Source organism: Paramisgurnus dabryanus, chromosome 18 (genome assembly GCF_030506205.2).
Source record: "Paramisgurnus dabryanus chromosome 18, PD_genome_1.1, whole genome shotgun sequence".
In the NCBI taxonomy this organism is placed as follows: Eukaryota; Metazoa; Chordata; class Actinopteri; order Cypriniformes; family Cobitidae; genus Paramisgurnus; species Paramisgurnus dabryanus.
This window is the reverse complement of record NC_133354.1, coordinates 22,779,726-22,800,597: the sequence shown is the minus strand read 5'-3', so window position 1 is coordinate 22,800,597 and position 20,872 is coordinate 22,779,726. Positions and strand designations below refer to the sequence as shown.

The following is a 20,872-nucleotide window of genomic DNA, read 5'->3' as shown; positions in this document are numbered from 1 at the left end:
TTCACTCAAAAAATAAGTTTTAATATATTTAGGAAATATCTTCATGAAACATGATCTTTACGTAATATCATAATGGTTTTTGGTATAACAGAAAAATCAAATTTAACCCATTTAATGTATTTTTGTTGCTATGACTGGTTTTGTGGTTCAGGGTCACACATTTGCATTTAGTGCTTTGAATGAAAGGTAAATACAAATTTTATTTAAAAACATATAGGTTAGATTAACAGCAATATTTTTTTCATAAAATTTATTTGAAGCATTACATCATTACATTGATCACTTGTAATACTTAATATATCTATTAGTGTTTATAATAAGTATACATTTTATTGTTTATAATAAATTATGCAGGAAAAATACATGTTGAAAGACAAAAGCCAAACAAAATATTTTATTGATCTAGAAAATTATGACACATGTAATTTTACAAAAATATAAATAATATATATTGAAAGCAGATCATTGCGCTGTCATGCAGAAACTTCCCCTGAGCAAACCTGCATTCATTAAACAAAAAAAATTTGAGATCAGCAGAACAGAAAAAATGATCAATATGGTCATTAAAATAACCCAAAATGGCTCACCTTTTATTACTCTGAGCTTTGCTTGTGTTTTTTCCCACTGTTATACAAACGATGCAGAATGTTACATTATATATTATAAATAAAATGCATTAATATTTCTATATGAATATTGTATTAAACTACTCACTGATAGTGGTAACTCCAGTCACTCCAGGCTGTTTTAGTAAATGGATCCTGAGCCCGGACGCAAAACTTATATGCTTTCTTGTTCACTGTGTATTGCGTCTCATTGGTTTCATTTTTCTATAAATGTAAAGAGATCAACATATTAAACATTTAGGAAAAACAAAAAAACACACAAAACTGTGTTAAGTTAAGGTGAGTGCGGTGGTGCATCAAAAAAATCAGGACATGGAAGTTCAATAATACATTTTTGTGTTACATTTTTATTCTTAAATGAATATAAATAAAGTGGCTTACTTCAACACGACGGCCCATGTAGTCACAGTCAGGATTGGAGTCCATGTCCGGAATCACTTTCACCTCATATGAGAGAGGGAAGTAACTGCAGGGGTAACTCCAGGTTTCAGGAGGGCTCCATTTAAACACATGATCTTCAATCTTGGTTAAAGTCACTTTATCTGGTTTGACTGAGAATATGATAATAGTAGGGTTAGTGTACATGTTGAATGAAAACTGATTTGGTTACTAATGTGTCAGTTCTGTGTTTACTGAATGGCTTGTTTGAACCTTCATAACCTACAGTGGCCCCCCAAATAGTACTTACTTACTGGTACATTTACGGTTCACGGACAGGGATTAGCTTAAACCAGGACTAGGCCTTACTTTAATTAGGAAATATAACTAGTTTTAACAAAAATGCCTTACTAAAAACAGTTCTGGCGTGCATTGTATTTTAAGATATGTCAGAGCAAGTTGTTTTAAGTTTGGTCATCTCTTACATTTATTTTAGTCTAGGACTGGTCAAATCCCTGTCCGGGAAACCGCCCCTATGCTACATATCACATCATTGCATTAAATGAGAACACACACCCCTTAATGCAAAACATTTTAACAATAGACCTTAGACATTCTGTTTGGAAAGAAGACAAAAAAAAAACATTTCAACACTTTTCTGATGTACATTTACTGTACGCCTTTGGTGGATTTTTTCATTCGTTGTATATATTTTATTTATCTGTGTGTTCTCGGGATATATTTCTTTGATTGTAAAATGAACATTTACTCCATTATATAAATATTTATATATATATATATATATATATATATATAAATAACAGTAAAATTAATTATATTATTAATTTAAAAAAAAATTATTATATAAATTATAATTTAAATGATAAAATGAATTTTTAATGATGATATTGTTGAAAGTCTGTATAATGTCCTATATTAAATGTGTTCTCAGTTTGTGATACCACAGAAAATGTGATATTAACCACCCAACCAAATCTAAAATTATTAAAAAACGTCAAATAAATAAAATAAATGATCAAAATCTTGCAAAAACAGGCAGGATTCTCTGCTGTCAAACGCGTGAAACCACGCCCACTCGCATGTAAACTGCCCGCTTCAACCTGAATGGATGTTCGTGATCGTGTAAGGGGCGGGGCCACCACCGTGTTAGCCCCGCCCAAATGATCCTAAACTACGAAATTTGGAAATACTTTTTAACTCCACATTTAAGTACGACATAGTTCACAGTCTTTGTAGCAAAACATGTCTAACATTTATAATGTGTTTAGAAACAATTTTTCTAAAATTGAATTTACAGACTTTAATTTTATTAATTAAAAAGGCCATTCAGAATAAAATGAGTCGGTTAATTATTGTCACTTTGATTACTCTGCAAGGACGCTAGTTATTGTTTGATGTCGCTTGGTTTAATAGTTTGTCAATTAACAAAATATTTTTTATGTTTGGATTAAGTGTCCAGAAACTAGCCGTCAAATGATTAAAAGCTTTAAAGCTGTGGTCCGTATGGCCTGTAGTTACAGGTGTTGACCAACAGGAGGCGCATCGAGCCCTTACCAATGTCTCGGATGAGAAAGGTCCTGTGATGCTCCTCTAACCTGTACTCGTTTCTGACCAGCAGTGTTAGATTGATGCTCATTGACTCCTCAGAGTACGGGCAGTAAGCCACATCAACACAAGTCATCCCATAGATATCAGCATCCAGAGTGCAGTTGATAAAGCTGGAGTTTCTGCATAAAGAAAGAGTTTATATATTATAAACCTTAAAAAATCTATTGATTAATACAGTAAGAGAATAATCATTAATAATCACCGGATTGCTGAGAAATATACCACAGCTCTATCAATGCGTTTGGGATGCCATTTCCAAGAGCAATGAAAATGTTCACTGTAGTTTTTTGCCGTACAAGATACGAATTCTAGGTAGAAAAACATGTTGAGAAGTTTTTTAGTTTTTTAATCTGTAAAATCAGAGATATAAAAATACATGCATAGCCTACAGAATACTGAAACATACATGAATACATATTAACGTATTTAAAGTGTAAAAAAATGTTAATTTGCTGTAGCTGGCAACATTAGAGCATTAGCAGTGCAAAGCGTTGTGGGTTCAGTGTCTAGGGAATAGACAGGCCTAATGTCTAGCTTGACCCATCGCAGTACATATTGAAGTACATTTACATTAATAATTCATATAAGTAAGCAATCTGTGGGACAGCTTGTACATAACCTATGTTATTATTATAGTTGTGAAGTATATTAATGTAATGAGCCTTACTCATTAAAAAATTTACATTTTGGTAAGCATGGTTGTGTTTCATGAATAAGGCTCATTACACTAAAAACAATAAATAATAAATGGTGCTGTATAGCACTAAATGTTGTTCACTTGCTCATTATCATATGGGGAACCACTTTAAGTGCTATATAGTACCTGCATAGCATCTGAGGAACCATAAGTAAGGAATGACGGACGATGGGCCGTTAAATTATTTGAAAATAATGCACACCCAAAGTCACGTCGTCCCGTTACATCGCGGATGTGAATTATTTTTAAAAAGGACCGTAGTCAGTTATTCCTCTGCCACCATGGTTAACACAGACATCGCTCTGTTGATTATTTTAAGACATTTGACAAATCTAAATCTAAAAATAATGCGAACCCGTGGCACATTTCTCAACCATTCAGAATAAAGCGTTCAACAGCCCTGTGGTAAAAGTGGTTGATATGGTTCTACATAGGTGATATATAGCCCTTAACTTAAGTTCCCCTGTTTTTTTAAGTGTGATATTCTTCACAACAGCAATAAGAAAGTACAAAAGTGAGTATATGCTTAAAACATCTGGGCTGTTTAAACTCACGTTTGGGTCAAATATGAACATTTTCTAGATTAAATTTAACCCGCAGTTCAGGTTGTCCATATCTTACCCAACCATGGGTTGAAACAACCCAGCATCTATTAGTTTATACACTGTAAAAAGTACAAGTTGGATCAACTTAAAAAATGACCCAAATTTTTTCACTTTAAGTTTAAGTATTTTAAGTTTTACCAATTGAAGTAATTTTAAAAAAAGTTTTTTACCTTATTAAATATAGGCTATTTAATAATAACAAAACTTATTTTTTAAGGTATTACCAATTGAAGTTTTTTAAGTAGAGCAGCACTTGTGTAACAGCTGAGTTTGTCATTTTTTGGCTAGAAAACCCAGCATTTTTAGTGTGTTTAATGTATTTGCTGATGTTAAAATGCTTTTAGTTATTAAAAGGGTCTCTAAATATATATCAGCATATCAAAAATGTGTTTATTATCAGAAAGTTGAAATTAATTGTAATTTCAAGTTGATTAAACTTAAAAATTTAAGTGTAACAAGGAATTTTTACAGTGTATGTTTCTAACCTATTAATGCCTTAAAGGTCACTTGTACCACAACAAATAATTATTGTACTTAATTACACTGTTACATAAATGCTGTAACTGAGAGAGATGTTGTTCATGTGTACCTTTATCATCAGACTGCGTGAGAACTACTTTGTTGAACTCGACCGGATGAACCAGCAGCAGCGTGTAATTCAGGAGATCTCCGTTTGGTTTGTGGCATGTGAAGTTTCCTCCACGTAATCCATCGATGGTAACGGTGATATGATTTCCTTTCTCAGGAATGATTTCTCCATTCATCTTCCAATGAATGTCTTCCCCAACAAACTGCTCTCCACAATCCAGCCGTACCTCATGGCTGTTCAGATCTTTCACCTCCAGACCCAAAACTATGACAGGAAAGAGCCAAGAATAGACCTGTTTTCATTTCATTTATAAGAGGGATATTTTACTGTACTGAGAAAAATTGTTTCCTTATTTTCCAACTCCATCAAAACAAAATAACACAAAAGTATGGTAATAATGTACTTTTAACACACTCAGTGTACACTCAGATGGTATAAAAAATGTCACTGTCGTGGTACCCTTTTTAAAAAGTATGGGTTTAGGGTGCATATTAATATCATAATAAAAGGTACATATTGGTACCTTAAAGATACATATCTACCTTAATAGTACATATTAGGACCTTTAGAAAAGGACTATTCCAGTGACAACTTTTGTACTTTTGCAGCAAGTTATAACAATTTAATTATGCAATTAAGTCAATTCAACATACAATTAAAATAATTCCACGTACATTTTTTTTATTTGACTTATGATAAGTTGACATAACTTTTAAAAACATGTAGAAATTATTAAACTCAATTTGTTAAGTTAAAATAACTTGAAAAATATAAAAAATATATATGTTGCTATGATAACAATTTACGCAGTGTACTTTATGATATTTTGGCTTTTGCTGCACTGTCCTGTAAACTTAATCATTGAAAAGAGCTTTTTTAAACTACTGCCTTGTAATGTATATAGTATTTGATTTATATCGTATAAGCTGCAGATGAGATCAACAATAGTCACCATTTGGCTTGATGGACCTCAATGAAGTGGCACTTGCCAATTGAATGGCAGTTTGCAGAATAAGAAAGACAATCTTGTTCATCTAAAATACAAAAAAGTAACACTTTACATAAAAATTATTTATTGATAGACTATTAGTATCAATAATAAGTTTATTTTGTTCAGAAGTGAATGTATCTTAAAATGTGTGTATTAGCATGTTCAAATTAACATTTGCCAAGATGTTATAAAAGTATTCATTTTTTCATGTTACTGAACAAATTAACAAAAAATATTTAATTTCAATTTAATCCAAAAATCTAAGTAAAAATCAAGTACATAATATCCTATAAGCTGTCCAGATGTGAAGACACCTGTTACTTACCTTGAGAAATCTGAGCTGTGACTCTCTCCTCTTCCTTTTACTGAAGACAATTTGGACCTGCGGTGCATTTATATGTCTGTGTATTACAGAAGTGTGAATTTCCAACAAGCAGAAGCATGAGGCTTCGAACAAAAGCATATGGAAACCAATGTGGTATGGACAGTTTAATATGGGATTTCCATGGTCTGTATACACTGTCAGAGAAAATGGTTATAAAATGGTCCCAAGTTGTCATTGGGGCAGTACCTCCTAAAATACCATTTAGGTACAGATATGTATACCTATGGTTCCAATATGTACCTCTGAGGTACTAATATGAACTCTATAGGTGCAACGGTGTACTTTTCGAAAGGGTATACTGCTCCATTGACTATTTTTTGACCACTTTTTCTGACAGTGTAACAAGGGCTTGTTATGTGTTGGGGGCTTTAATTGTATCACATCTGTAAGAATAAAATACCTCACAGGTCATGTCTCAGAATTAAATGATTTTGATATTTCACACAAAACATACTGCGGTAATTTTTTGTGATTCATGTTTTTATAACTATTGTTGATTAATTTCACTTTTGTTTTATGTCAGTTAAATCCCCACAGATATACTGGTGATAAGTTATCGAACACAAAGGGCACATACTAAGTATCATTTTTTACTTAAAAGTTCAAACCGATGACTTAACCTCCGAAGACCCGACCCTTGGTTTGACTTGCATTTTAGATTTCTCCCAGCTATTTGGTGTTAGAAAGTACCAATAAATATAAAAACCAAATATTTGTCTTTGAACATGAACTACTGATTGTGTACAACAGGTTCTAGTTACACAGAATTAAGAATTATAGTACAAACAACAAAAAAATGTGGACTTAGAAATCAAATGTGTCTTTTTTATGATTTATTGTTTTCTACATAAAATCATTTTAAGGTAAAGAACATTCAGTGATAATATAACCTTGACATCTTTAAAACTGACTAAGATCATCTCAAAGATTGACATCAATGACTTAAACAAACTTTGATGCTCATATTCTCATTATAGGCTTGATTTGGGACATCACACATTCTTAAAGACAAATTAATTTATCACTCAGTTTAACAATCAGTGCAGATGTTGCCCAAAAACACCAATCAGTTTTTTTCCTCTATACTTTTCTATATCTGAATTCTGGCTAAAGTTAGGTTTATAGATACAATATACAATACATAACAAAAAGTATGTGGACACCCCAATACTGACCTCTATAAAGACAAATTTTAACACCAGATCCATTTAAATGTTCAATGTTCATCCAGTAAACCATCCCTAACTAACCTCACTGTGCACTTGGACATCATCCCTATTAGAGAAATTATCTTTCTGAAACTGTTTTCATAAAGTTAAAAGTATAGCTACTCTATAAAGACATTGCATTATCCAGAAATGTGTTTGTACAGGAATTACAGGAATAACCAAACCCATTGTTTTATAATGGAGAATATGCATGCTTTGCCATAGGCCTATAGATGGTTAATTCGGATGCAAAGCGGTGTCGTGGTTATGCATATGGACGTAACTTAACATCTGGTCTCTGCAGATATAATAGTCTGGCTAGTGCCTAAACTCAACTCTGGAACAAATACCTCTAGGAAAATAACAATGTTTTGGTTTCCTAAAAACGAGGGAAGACGGCAATCATGGGTCACCGCAATGTGAAGGGAGGTTTGGCAGCTGATCTGTAGTTAAAGGTATTGCGGAGGATTTTCTTTTTTCGGGTGGATCATTAAGACTATGGGTGCTCCTAGTTGTCAATCAGGAGTGTTGCGCAATTGCATTTTTTTAAAAAGTGGAGAAGGCGGTTTATTACTAAAATTCGAGAAAATCCTCCACTACATCTTTAACATTGTATACATTATATAGTGCACATTTTACACAGTAAACATTAGCTCAGTGTAGTTTTTGATACGCTTAAGCTATGAATTGAACTCAGGTAATCTACTTTTCATTTTGAAATCAGAAATAAACTACTCTAAAGGTACTTTATTGTTATTAATTCTTTGCAGAGTTCAGAAGTTGTTGTTTCACGAAAGCTGTTTGTTTATGTTGTTACTGCTGAAACCGTCTATAGTGTTATGCTGCGTTTACACCAGACACGGTAGAGGCGGCAAGCGCGAGTGATTTCAATGTTAAGTCAATGTGAAGATGCGTTGACACACGTCTGGAGGTATCATGGCGCGTTTCCGCCTCATTCGTGTGTCTAATTTGCGCGAATTGAGCTTATGGTGGGGTACGCGCGAAATGGTACTTTTTGTGCATTTTGCGTTTGACGCGAATTTGCAGCTGACGTCGAAGTTGAAAAATTTTAACTTTGCCGGATTTTCACGCCGTGTTAACCAATGAGGAGCCTGCTTGCTGCTCATTCAGCATGAAGGCTTGATATTGTCCGTAAGCAGTCACCCGGAGCTATACGACAGTTCTTATTTCTATAGAGGAGACAGGAATGAAAAGGACCTCGCTTCAACCTGGTAAGTTGTAAATACACATTTCACTTTTGAGTCACGTGACGCTTAGCGACCCGTGCCGTTTATTTTCCCCCTATAGTAAGGTGACGAAATACAAACCGGTAACTCTCTCGATAAATCAACATCAGCCATCCTGCAAACAGACAACGGCAAAGCACTTGCACCTCCCACAAGAAGCGGATTTTGCCTCTGATGCACATCAAATGCTTGCTTTTTCCACGCATCTACTTAGCTCCACATGCGCGAATGCATTTAAACTGTTCAAGCGGCAAACTAGGCGCGGTACACACAGTTTTGACGCCTGAAACGCGGTTGGTGTAAACGCAGCATAAGAGAGGCCAAGACAACCTATTAGATGAAGCTCGGAAAGCAAAACTAGTAAGGTTGTTACTGCCAAATGCAAATGCAGAGCATTACAATATTAATATAAAAGTTATTTAAAGGGTATACACAAACAACACATTTCACTCTTCTACTCGTGCTGTTAATATTACCGTTGTTCAAGTTGTTATGATGCAGTTCAGGGATAAAGAATGTGAAAGGAGAGGAACAGATCCAGACTTTCATCAAATAATTAATATATATGGGGGCCAAAATAGATATAAAAAATAAAATTAGCATATAAATCCTGTGTGTTATAAATCCTAAATATATACAGTATGGTTCCCAGCTGTCACTGGGACAGTAGCCTTTTAAAAGTTCCTAATATGTACCATTTAGGTACGGATATATATATATACATTTGGTAGCAATTAGGGCTGTCAAAAGATTAATCGCGATTAATCGCATCCAAAATAAAAGTTTGTGTTTACATAACATATGTGTGTGTACTGTGTATAATTATTATTTATATATAAAAACACACCCAATCATGTATATATTTAAGAAAAATTTTTTATATTTATATATAAAATATTTATATTTATATATAATATAAATTATAGAAATGTATATACAGTATTTAAATGCAAATATTTCTTAAATATATACATGAATGTGTGTGTATTTATATATACATAATATTTATACACAGTACACACACATATGCTATGTAAACACAAACTTTTATGTTGGATGCGATTAATCGCGATTAATCTTTTGACAGCCCTAGTAGCAATATGCAAGGCTGAGGTAATAATATGAACACTTTAGGTGCAACGATGTACTTTTTGAAAACTTGTTATGCCATAGTGAAGCTACTGTAGGGACCATGTTTTTTCCATTTTGGCATCTGACGGTGTATTCAAAACATATGACATGAGCCATGTGAAGTTATTGTACATTTTGGTGTTCTTCTGAAGCTTGAGAAGAAGTGCTCACAAAAGGCTCTTATTATGAATGGAAAAATCAAAACAGTTTGTGAAAAATCCATGTTTAGTTCCAAAGAACAAAGAAAGGAATCAGAGTTCGAATTACATGAGGGTGAGTAAACAAATGTTTTTTTTTTTTGAGTGATCGAATACACCCAGATTTACTACTATTGCTGAAGTTAACCATTCACCTATAATGTCACAAAGGAGAAAGTGTTCACCTTTGTCTATTTAGTTCTCACAGTCAACCACAACCTCCCACCCATTTACAGAATGAAAGGAAATTCCTAGTGATTCATTAGCATGACAATATAAAAAGTATAACAATGTGACAACGTGCGTGTCCAAGATTTCAGAACACCTACAAACCAAAGCCACAATGTATAGGTAGGATAAAATAAAATCTAGAATTTTTACTAGTTATAAGATGGCACAGGTTTCACATTTACGCAAATGCTTCTTTATCCAAACGCTTTGCTTTTACCTAAAGTAACTTTGAAGGTATACATTATGTTCAGCACAATGGTTTCAAACCCATGACCTTTTGCGGTACGGACGCAGGGCTCTACCACTAAGCGAAAGGTAAATAACATCACCAAAGTTTTCCACAAACCACCTGCAAATTGAAAGTTAAACACATGACCGCTTGATTTACAACCAGACTTAGAAAGTACCATTGTGGTGGAAATACAAAACCAAACGTGCAACGTAAAAGCTTACTGTTAAAAAGAAGGTCCAGCTATTATTACCTTGCAAATGCTTTTCTATTTTTCTATTTCTAAATGTGTAGCGTTATACTTTTCACAGTGTTAAACTGGAATATTATTGCAATAAATTTTCCATGTGATTCCCAATGGAAGGATTTCAACTCCAGATTGGCCCCAGTGCTCCAGGGTTTAATCCCAGTCCTGTCTCTGAATCAATATTTTTCATACTGTTAAGAGTGATGAGGAAGTGTATCTGCTCTTTCCCTACAATTAATCTGTCTGCAATAAACGCTGTTCTCATTATGACAATCCATCAGTAAATAGCTTTTGTACATTACCGGCATTGTCGCACATGTATAGTTACAAAGTTCCTCTAACACGCGATTTAATGATAGTAAAATATCCAGCATATTAATTATTACCAGATAAACGTTTATATCCACACTTATAAAGCTTAAATAACAAACTCTAAAAGGTCATGGGTTTTTTTGTGGCTAAGGCTTCAACCCCAGAAAAATCACGTTCTCATAAACAAGCCACTTCCCATGGAATATAACATGGTGCATAAACATGATGTGGACATTTTGTACTCTTAACAAATCATTAATAGGATCCTGCATTAGTGTATAATGACCAAAACCTTATGAAAATTATGCATAGTTTTTTGATGTATTGATTACCATTGGCAAAACCACGATTTCAACCATAGTAGCAATAATAAACACATCAATGTAGCACAAAATCAGACACTGCAATACTGAAGTGTAACAAATGTTCAACATTTTAATTAAAAACGCATTCTGTGTCATTAAAATAAGCAACTGTTTTTTTTTATTGTCTATCAACAGGACAAAGCCAAACATTTAAAAACAAAATTGAAGTTGTGGGTTTGCGGTTAGCACATGTGCAGTGACGTGTTGAATCGTGCCACTCTCGTATGTGATGTGAGCTAAAATTACTTTTCTATCGGTTCCATATCATTCTTGCCTTTACCATCCAGCTCGCTATACAGGCCAAAAAATTTGAATAAAAAAAGACAAATATAAAGTAAACTGTGAGAATGCTCATTTTAAATAAACAGCTACATTCATAGATGACATCTACACATTCCAAATGGGGCGTTATTGAAGCCAAAGGGAATCGCAGATACTCTTACACATCCAAATTTGTATTAAACAGATTCATTTTTACCTGCTTATGGCTTTCTCATTTATACATAAACAACACAAATGTAATACATCATTACCCTATTCAGACCCATTCAGATTCATGTAATATGGACTTGTAATGCGTGAGGCACAATGTAGCACCATGAAAACCACGCAGAGCTAAAAAAATCCTGAAACACAGGTTATGAATAAATCGGCCCTCTATACGGATTTTACACAGTTATACAGGGACAAAAAGGATTAAAGGTCTTCGGTGGAGGATATTTAGTTGAATATCCTTCAGGACTGAAAGCTAAGTGCAAAAATATGATGATCCATGTCGTTACTAATACTTTCCAAAGGTCACACAGTAAATCTACTAGATTTTAAGACAGAGAAATTTCCCCTTTTTGAAATGGAAATAAAAAAACTAAAATAAATGATGTTTCAGAATTTAATTGAAAGGTTATCTGAACAAGAACTGGAATCAAAAGGAGAAGGGAGAACTTGAAGGAAAAGTTTTTTTATGACATGTAACAGGCCCTGCACTTCTTAAAATCTTCATATATTTTTGGTTACAAAGTTTCTAATAAAAAATGAAAATTAAGAAAAGAGTTCAACAAATGATCATCCTCCTTGTTGAAAGCCAACCGCATCAATTCGAAAGTCCTGTTGGCCCCCCTATATTTCAGATTTGAAAGCTCTGATACCGGTAGGTCCACATCTCAGGTCTGCCTTGCAGACATAAGCTCATAAGAAAAAAAGGATATGAAGTGTGTAGCTCCATAAACTTCAAAATAACGAATTTCAGGCAGAACCAGCAATAATAAACGTCCATTTGCCATACTGGACCTCTCTTGGCCAAGTTTGGCTCCAGTTTTTATAGACCTGAGGCTTTTGACCCTTAAGTCTGAGTCTCGACACTGAGAAAAGCTGTTGCAAGTCAAGTCAAAGGCAGTGAGTGTTTGCAGGACAAGGCCTCTAGAGATCTCCTCTCTAGACTCAGAAACGGCCCATCTCAAATCGAAGAAATCTCAAAGATCTTGCAGCCCACACATTTAGTCAGATCTCCAAGTCTCAATCGAGGCATTAGTTTTCCACAGGCGTGGGGTTCTGTGGCAGTGGTGGGGTCGCAGGCGGCTGGCTGACGATCACCTGGACCACATAGTCTCTGGAGATCTTCAGGTCTTCCAGCTTCATCTTGTCAGTGAGCGGCCGGCCTGAGAAGAACCAACGTTGGCTGCCGGTGGCCACACCTTCCTGAGCCTGAAGACGGCGCTTCATCTGCTGGACGCTGTCGCTGGTGCGAACCGCGAGTCGTAGATCCCGGCCCGTGGAGAGACGCAGACGCAGCTGGCACTCCTGGCCCTCGCTGGCTGGAGTCTCCGGGATCTCAATGGTCTCCGACTCGCTCTTCTCCTCAATCATGTTGACTGGAGGTGAAAGGCAGTAGACAGGCAACTGATAGCGGTTTCCCAGCTCATCGTAGCATTCGGTCAGAGCGCCTGGAGAAGAGACAAAAGAAAAGCCAAGTTACTATTTCTCCTAACTTATTTCACAAAAAAAAAAATGGGGCAAATAGATAAAAGAATTAGACTAAGCTTATAAAAACATTTTTAGTTTGAGCTATCATAAATTTACGTGTAAGCCTGTTTAATTTCATTTGAACTTTTCTTCTGCAAATAACTTGCAATGTTGTTTCGAACAGAAATGGCGATAGAGAGGCAGAAGTTACAGATTGCTTCTTTAAAAGGTGGTGTGTGAATATTTAAGCAGCATCTAGGGGTAAGATTGCGAATCGCAACCAACAGCTCACCCCTCAATTTAAAAACGCATATGGTAGCCGCCACAAGACAAACATGTCATCATCTGAGACAACGCAGGGACAAAATGCGCTCTATAGAGCAGTTTGTCCATTTAGGGCTACTGTAGAAACATGAAGGTGACTTCCATGTAAGGGGACTTACATAGGGTAAGGTTTTTATACACCACTGATAATATAGTTATGAAGATAATATTGCATTTCTGGCAAGAGATCCTTCTAAAAGTTTAAGGTGTAGCGGAGGATTTTCTCGAGTTTTGGAAAAGAACCGCCTTCTCCACTGTTAAAAATAATGCAATTGTGCAACACTCCTGATTGACAACTAGGAGGACCAATAGTCTTGATGATCCACCCAGTAAAAGAAAATCCTCCGCAATACCTTTAAACAATGCAGCATTTAATTTATTTAAGCATTTTTGTTGTTATGCAGTATTGTGATGGATCAGTCAGGCATTAAGAAACCTTATTGATCCTAAATAATAAACCTTTAAATAATGAACAAATAAAAAAGTCTACCATGTGTAAACCTTTAATGCAGTGGACTACGCCATTCAAAACCTGCACATATGCTCAAAAAGCAAGGATTGTAGATATACATTACACAAAATGCTTTGATGTAATACAAATATTTTTTTACAACCTGATGCAAGCATATTTTGAAGGAAAACACAATTTTTTCATATCTTACCTGAACTTAGATTAATTAATACATACCTATCTTTTTTTTAATGCGTACACTTAATCTTTGTACCGTGCGTTTTGAATGTGTTAGCACTTAGCTTAGCCCCATTCATTCCTTAGGATCCAAACAGGGATGAATTTAGAAGCCACCAAACACTTCCATGTTTTCCCTATTTAAAGACTGTTACATGAGTAGTTACACGAGTAAGTATGTTGGCACAAAATAAAATGTGCCGATTTTTTAAGCAGATAAAAAATGAGAACTATATTGTATGGTGGAAGAGCACTTAAGGCAGGGTTACCCAAATCTAACCCTGGAGGGCCAGAGCATTACAGAGTTTAGCTCCAACCCCAATCAAACTTACCCACCTGTGATTTTCTATTGATCATGAAGACCTTGATTAGCTTATTCAGGTATGTTTGATCAGGGTTGGAGCTAAACTCTGCAGTGCTCTGGCCATCCAGGGTAAGATTTGGGGAACCCTGACTTAAGGGCTCGTTACAGTTGTGCGTAGGTCCTTCGGCGTAGCCGCGATGGCGTAGGTTCCGCATCGGTTTTCATTTATACTTTTGGGTCTGCGTTGACATGCAAACACACGTGCAGACCGCTGGTAGGCAGTATCCACACGTGTAACCACAGTAGCAGCGTGACCGTCAATGAAGAAGAAGCTTGGCAAGTTAACCCACAAACGAAGAAGAAACAGCAACTTGTTGTGTATGATTTGAGAAGACCAGCAATGATGGAAGTAAATAAACAGCGACTTTTGTTGCAGTTTGTGTTAAATCCATCCTCAACTTGGTCCATCTTTGTTTTCACCATCGGAAATACCTTTATTTACCTGACAGGAGAGGTTCTGGTGGACCAATCACAGCGCTTGCGGTCCACATAGAACTGACGCGCTGTAAAAAAATTGGCACGGTGCACATCCGGCTACGCAGAGCTACGCACAAGCTACGAATAACCTACGGCGTAGCTACGCCATAGAGCTTACACACAACTATAAATCGGCTTTAGTTTGCAGCACTTCGACCTCGGCGTGAAGTAAAATTATCACTACTAACTCTCCCCCTCTCACTCAAACTTCCTTCAATATAACTGCACACGAGGTCGAATTGCTGCAAACTAAAGAGCTCGTTATAATTGTGCGTAGGTCCTACGGCATAGCCGCGATGGCGAAGGTTCCGCGTCGGTTTTCATTTTTGAAATGGTCGGTTTACGTTTGCGTCGTAATCTGCTTCGACGTGCAAACACGCGCGCAGACCGCTGGTAGGCAGTATCCACGCGTGTAACCCGAGGGGCAACCATCTGATCTCTCTAATGAAACCAATACGGAAGTGACTTAAACTGCAATTCATCGACTGGCCGCTTGAGGCTGGCTCCAAAAGGGAATCAATTCCCATAGACTCCCATGTTAAAAATGCTCAACTTTACAGTAGAAAATAATGTGTTTACAGCCTGGTACAAAAAGTGTTTGTGGTCTATATAGCTAATTTTTCCCTTCATGACAACTGTGAAGGGGGTGAATTTTTTTTGTAACTCATTAGTTTAAATTATATTAAGCCTTAAACTTCTCCATAATTAAGGGCGTGGCCACTTGAGTGACGGTTAAACAGCCACTGCTGTCACTAAACTTGCAATAGGCGGGAGTGGTTTCACCTCAGCTTCACACATGTCCCGCCTCTTTACCCATTTTCGGTTTTCCACGGTTGATTCGCGGTGACGCGCGGCCAAGATTGCGACGGCAGGCAACGCCTACTTTAAGCTTCAAAAACGATCCTCGCAAACCAATGGGTGACGTCACGGACACTATGTCCATATTTTTTTACGGTCCATGGTGTAACCACAGTAGCAGCGTGACCGTCAATGAAGAAGTTTGGCAAGTTAACCCACAAACGAAGAAGAAACAGCAACTTTTTGTGTTTGATTTGAGAAGACCAGCAATGATGAAAGTAAATAAACAGCGACTTTTTTGGAGTTTGAGTTCAATCACTCCTTAACTTGGCCCATCTTTGTTTTCACCGTCGCAAACGGAAATACCTATGACGCAGTTTTTTTACCTGACAGGAGGGGTTCTGGTGGACTATTCACAGCGCTTGCGGTCCGCGTAGAACTGAGACGCTGTTAAAAATTTTGCAAGGTGCGCATTAGGCAACGCACAGGCTACGGATAGCCTACGCCGTAGAACTTCGCACGATTATAAATCGGGCTTAAGTGATCTTCAACCATACAATATAGTTCTCATTTTTTTATCCACTTGAAAAAAATTGCCACGTTTTATTTTGTGCCACCATACTTACTCGTGTAACTACTCATGTAACATTCTTTAAATATGGAAAACATGAAAGTGTTTGGTGACTTCTAAATTTATCCCTGTTTGGATCCTAAGGAATGAATGGGGCTAGGCTAAATGCTAACACATTAACGACGTGCTGTACAAAAATTAAGTGCACGCATTGAAAAAAGATAGGCATGTATTAATTAGTCTAAGATGAGGTAAAAATATAGTAAAATATTGAAAAACAGTGGTGTTTTCCTTTAAACCTGTACAATCTAAGGAAAGTAGAGATCAAAACAGTGAAGCACAATGCTTTTAAAAAGGACGAAAGTCTCACAAACAGCACTTTAAAAGTAAGCCAGCAAAGCATTTAAATACATTTATTTATTTTTCTTGTTTTATGTAATAGTCCTAGTTCATTTTCTTCCTGAACAAACACACGCTTGTGCACTTTTAACTTCACCCTTCACAATATTTTTGGAACTCCTACTTGTGTGACAATAACACGCATCACCACATCACATGCTTTGACAGAGAGCTTTATTGTGGACGCCGTTACCCTTTCAACCATAGAGGAACTAAGAGAGCAATGAATTTAAGACAATAGGACAGTGAGATTACATCACTTCTACCAAAGAGGAAGTTTGTCATTCTACTTGGGTGAGCTATACCTCCTTGGAAGTGAAAATATGCACACATTATGACAAGTTTCAGTTGTGTGTCAAAGAAGTAATTTGAAGACTTAATTATTTCAGAAACTTTAAGGTGAAACTCTTAAGAGAGCAAGACTCATTCTGTAAAAAAACAGAATAAAAGTCAAGCCCCTAATTGGGCCATACAGTTGAGGTACTGCACCAAACATGTAAAGAAACTTATATAGGTGAATAAAAAATTCAGCTTCATCTTTTCGGGATTACACCAAAGATTTATACATGGGCTGAAACTACTACTGACATAGATGGGGGTTGACTTGATGATTCGATTCTGATTTATATGATATTGATTTGATTAGTTTAGTTAATGTGATACTAAATATTTCATTTAAAATTTTACATTTTGCGAACATTAAATCTACCGTCAAATATAAATGCTTGTAACTGAAACCTTTACAGTAAGCTAATTGTATTAATAACACACACATTTGATAATAATCACATTCTTTAAGTAAAATGCACACATAAATTGATTTAAAAATCAATATTATTAAGCCAGACATTGCCAAAAAGCACACCTCAGTTTTTCATTAATAGACCTGGTGGGTCGCAACTCAACATCTTTTTTTTTAGATCTGAAAGAAGCGTTTTGACAATTGTTGCGTCATACTCTATGTGCTGGATGCAGAACTGCCTACGAGTGAAAACTGAGGACTCTCCCTGACATGGGGACAGTTGTGTCCTAGTTGTGTCACTCAAAGTGAAAACTAAACCAGAACGTAATGGGATAAGATGAGAATGACACACGATTCCCTCTCTGAAAACCTCTTTCGTTTCTCAAGCACAGTCTTAAGTACCCCTCTCATCATGTTAATGTGTATTTGACAAGCGCCTTTAGGCAGCTGTACAGCCGCTGAGAGTCAATAAAGTACTAGAGAGTTGCTTTAGCTCTGATTTGCCGTCACCCAGTCATCAAGAGTCCTTCATGTTCCAGCATCAAGAGCCTGATGTGTGACACAGAGACTGATAAACAGTTTGTACTTGATAACAGCGGTTTTAATTTGAATAAAATGAAAATGTGTTTAGATAGGACATGATTGAAGAACTGAAGACATCTATACTTCTTGTTGTCTACTACGTACAAAGAAATCTAATTTATTAGTCTCTTTACAGGTATTTTTAATGGACTACAACCTGTGGTGCATAAAAATGTGCAAAAACATTTAAAGGATGGTAAAGATTTAAAAGTCAGTCCATAGAAAACCATACATGCATTCCTCTACTGAAGTATAGTTTGTACTGTGCATGCACCTGCATATTTTACTTCATTTTCACGCTCTTTTATCAAGGATTTAAAACTGTCATTTTTTTAAAGTTAAAAATAAACAAAATACAGTTGTTGAGTAAATCCAGTGTTTTCAAAACTGTCTTCGTTCTTACTTCCCCCGACAATTAACGGTAAGCTTGTAATAATGATTATAATTTGCTTGGTCGTGTTGGATTTCGCTGGAAATCGCGGGAGTTTTGAGTGATGATCATCTGGGGAATATCATTAAGTGTCATTTAAGTTAAAATTGATTACAATTCTTATATCTGGGGAATCATCTCTTGTTAAAATAATGAAAGCTTAAACTGCGGAGTCTCTCCAGTCAAAAAGGGAATGCCAGAGAGCAAAAACAAGAATAAATATCAGCAGGACTTTTCAACATTTAAAAAGAATACTGGAGCAGAGATGACTTATAAGACATCAGCAATGTGACTAATGATTTAGTCAGAACAAACATGGCAGATATATGACTTTTAGGATGTACTTTTAACTGTCATGTCAATGTATAATGACAAATATGCTCTGATATGGTGATGGTGGGTATGGATATGGATATGGTGGGGCGAGGCACAGTGTAAATACAGTACAGATGCCCACAAAAAAACTGCAATTTGTGTTTCAAACAAAAGATGTCAATAAAAATGCAATCCACGAAATGCAGCTCTACCTTATTTTAGACGTAAATTTTGGCGCTGCCAGACGTATTGTGAGTGACATGGGTGTGCCAATTTGACTGGCTATTTAATGTTTATTAAGAAATCCAGAAAGGCCGGCATAACTTGAGCAGTTAGGTGTAGTCATAAAATAGCCGGTACGAATGCATTAAATCTCTACAAAACATTTGTTTTGAACACAGTCCACACACAAGAGCTGAATGTGGATGTGGTGCAGGTGCACCCATGATCTGTATCCACCATAGACTGTATAAAAAAAAGGACGACGCGACATCGCTTCCTTCCATTTTAATAAATTGAAGAAATGTCCGACCATGGGCACTGCCATGTTACGTAAAAACGCCGGTTTGGAGCCAAGGCATGCGCAGAAGGAATCGTCCGTGGAGCCAGAGGCGGAGCCGCGGTATCAATCTATCGCCCAAATGCTTGTGTGCCCAATTCAACCACGCACCCCGTTTCTGTAGCATAAAAGTTCTAGCTAAAATTAAACTTAATCACAAAAATTTACAATTGAACATATATCAGTGTGATAACAACTACTTGAAAGGATCAAAACCATCTTTCGAAAAAATCTTATTGGAAGTGTAAATATTTTTTTATTTAGAGCTAAGTCCCGTTCGTTTGCATGGAGTGGATGGGATTTATGACTTGTACTGCAGCCAGCCACCAGGGGGCGATCAAAGAGCCAGGAGCTTCACTTTTCAAGATGTAGGAGGCACACCAGGTCTCCATCCATCCATCCATCCATCCAATAAAACCTTTCAAGGAAACTGCCAGTGAACAATAAATACAATAATTGTTCAAAACCAGCTAATATTATGCTGATAAAAATGCTCTGATTTAGCTGGCTTATTTAATTTGGCTATTAACTAATTTTTTTCGAATCAGATTACAGTACAGAATATATATACGACATAAACTGCTTATTATGTAATGTTTATAATAATATAATAATGCTTTTAAATGTGTCGAAGCATGCATTGATACAATATGTTAAATTGTTCTCTGATATCTACATAAAAGGTGTGTGGCTTTATTAAGTGCAAAAATTATCCAGAAATGGTTTTACATGTCCATTTACAAGTTAAACCCCCTAAGATTTGGATTTACAATGAAATTATCTATTATTACCTTATTTGAAAGGGTCATGAATAATAATGTTGAGCTCTGCTCTGATTGGCTGTTTCAAAGAGCAGCTCCTTCAGTAGCTCTGTGTGTGTGTAAACAGAACTTATGTTTGAGCCTGAATCAGACGAAGATACAGATTTTGAGGAATAAATAATTGTTTGGAGACAGTAATGGACATTTCTGAATAAGTTTGTGGGGTTTTTTTCAGTGTGCACCTGCAAAAATTTTAACTGTAACATCAATAGTAGAACTTCAGACTAAATGCTAACATAAAACTTAATAATAATAATAATAATAATAATAATAATAATAATAATAATTAATGTTTATTGTGGTTTGTACTTGAAAAATAACTCAATATGTTAAATTAGAAAGATACTGCTGCTGTCAGGAGGAAGCCTCACATTCATGCAATGAACGTAAAGTGTCGCAATAGAAATTCAAAAATATAACAATAAATTAAAAAGGTTTATAAAAACTCACTCAAGGGGGAAAGTTGGGACATTTTAAACATATGCACAAAAAATGTCAAAACATGAATTCTCAGTCTTTTCGGGTACAAACGCTAGACTGACTTTCATTCATTTAATTAGCACAGAAAGATTTTTAACTACATACACATTCAGAAGTGACAACTGCAGTTCAATACAGGAATGAACTACCCTAAATTATTATTATTCAATGAACAACTCATCAAAACTGTGATGATTGACACAGCATTAACCTAAGCAACATTCAAGGTTAATGTGTTTTAACCAAAGTAGTATTAAGGCAACCACAGACTTGTTATGTTCTGCAGTTTTATCAAA

At 35.8% G+C, this 20,872-nt stretch overlaps 2 protein-coding genes across 2 annotated transcripts in view; both read right to left on the bottom strand.

The window, feature by feature from the left end:
- Positions 1 to 212: 212 nt before the first annotated feature.
- il12bb (interleukin 12B, b) lies at positions 213 to 6,257 on the bottom strand. Its single transcript, XM_065287319.2, has 9 exons — positions 5,841 to 6,257; positions 5,477 to 5,558; positions 4,525 to 4,788; positions 2,836 to 2,941; positions 2,580 to 2,752; positions 1,008 to 1,177; positions 715 to 830; positions 588 to 624; positions 213 to 500 (listed from the first exon to the last, which is right to left on the bottom strand). The coding sequence occupies exons 1-8, from the start codon at positions 5,976 to 5,978 to the stop codon at positions 594 to 596; spliced, it is 1,080 nt and encodes a 359-aa protein (XP_065143391.1). The 5' UTR covers positions 5,979 to 6,257; the 3' UTR covers positions 213 to 500; positions 588 to 593.
- A 4,860-nt stretch (positions 6,258 to 11,117) lies between these two features.
- Positions 11,118 to 20,872, bottom strand: part of ubtd2 (ubiquitin domain containing 2) — a 32,554-nt gene continuing 22,799 nt past the window's right edge. The window contains exon 3 of the mRNA XM_065287317.2: positions 11,118 to 13,007. Within this exon, the coding sequence (XP_065143389.1) occupies positions 12,592 to 13,007 (416 nt within the window). The 3' untranslated portion in view covers positions 11,118 to 12,591. The remainder of the gene's footprint in view (positions 13,008 to 20,872) is intronic.

Coding starts and splice junctions, on each gene's coding strand:
- il12bb (XM_065287319.2), bottom strand. CDS start 5,978: ATGCTTTTGTTCGAAGCCTCATGCTTCTGCTTGTTGGAAATTCACACT. Junction 2,753..2,835: donor GTATATTTCTCAGCAATCCG/GTGATTATTAAT, acceptor TTCTTTATGCAG/AAACTCCAGCTTTATCAACT. Junction 1,178..2,579: donor CTTTCTCATCCGAGACATTG/GTAAGGGCTCGA, acceptor TCATATTCTCAG/TCAAACCAGATAAAGTGACT.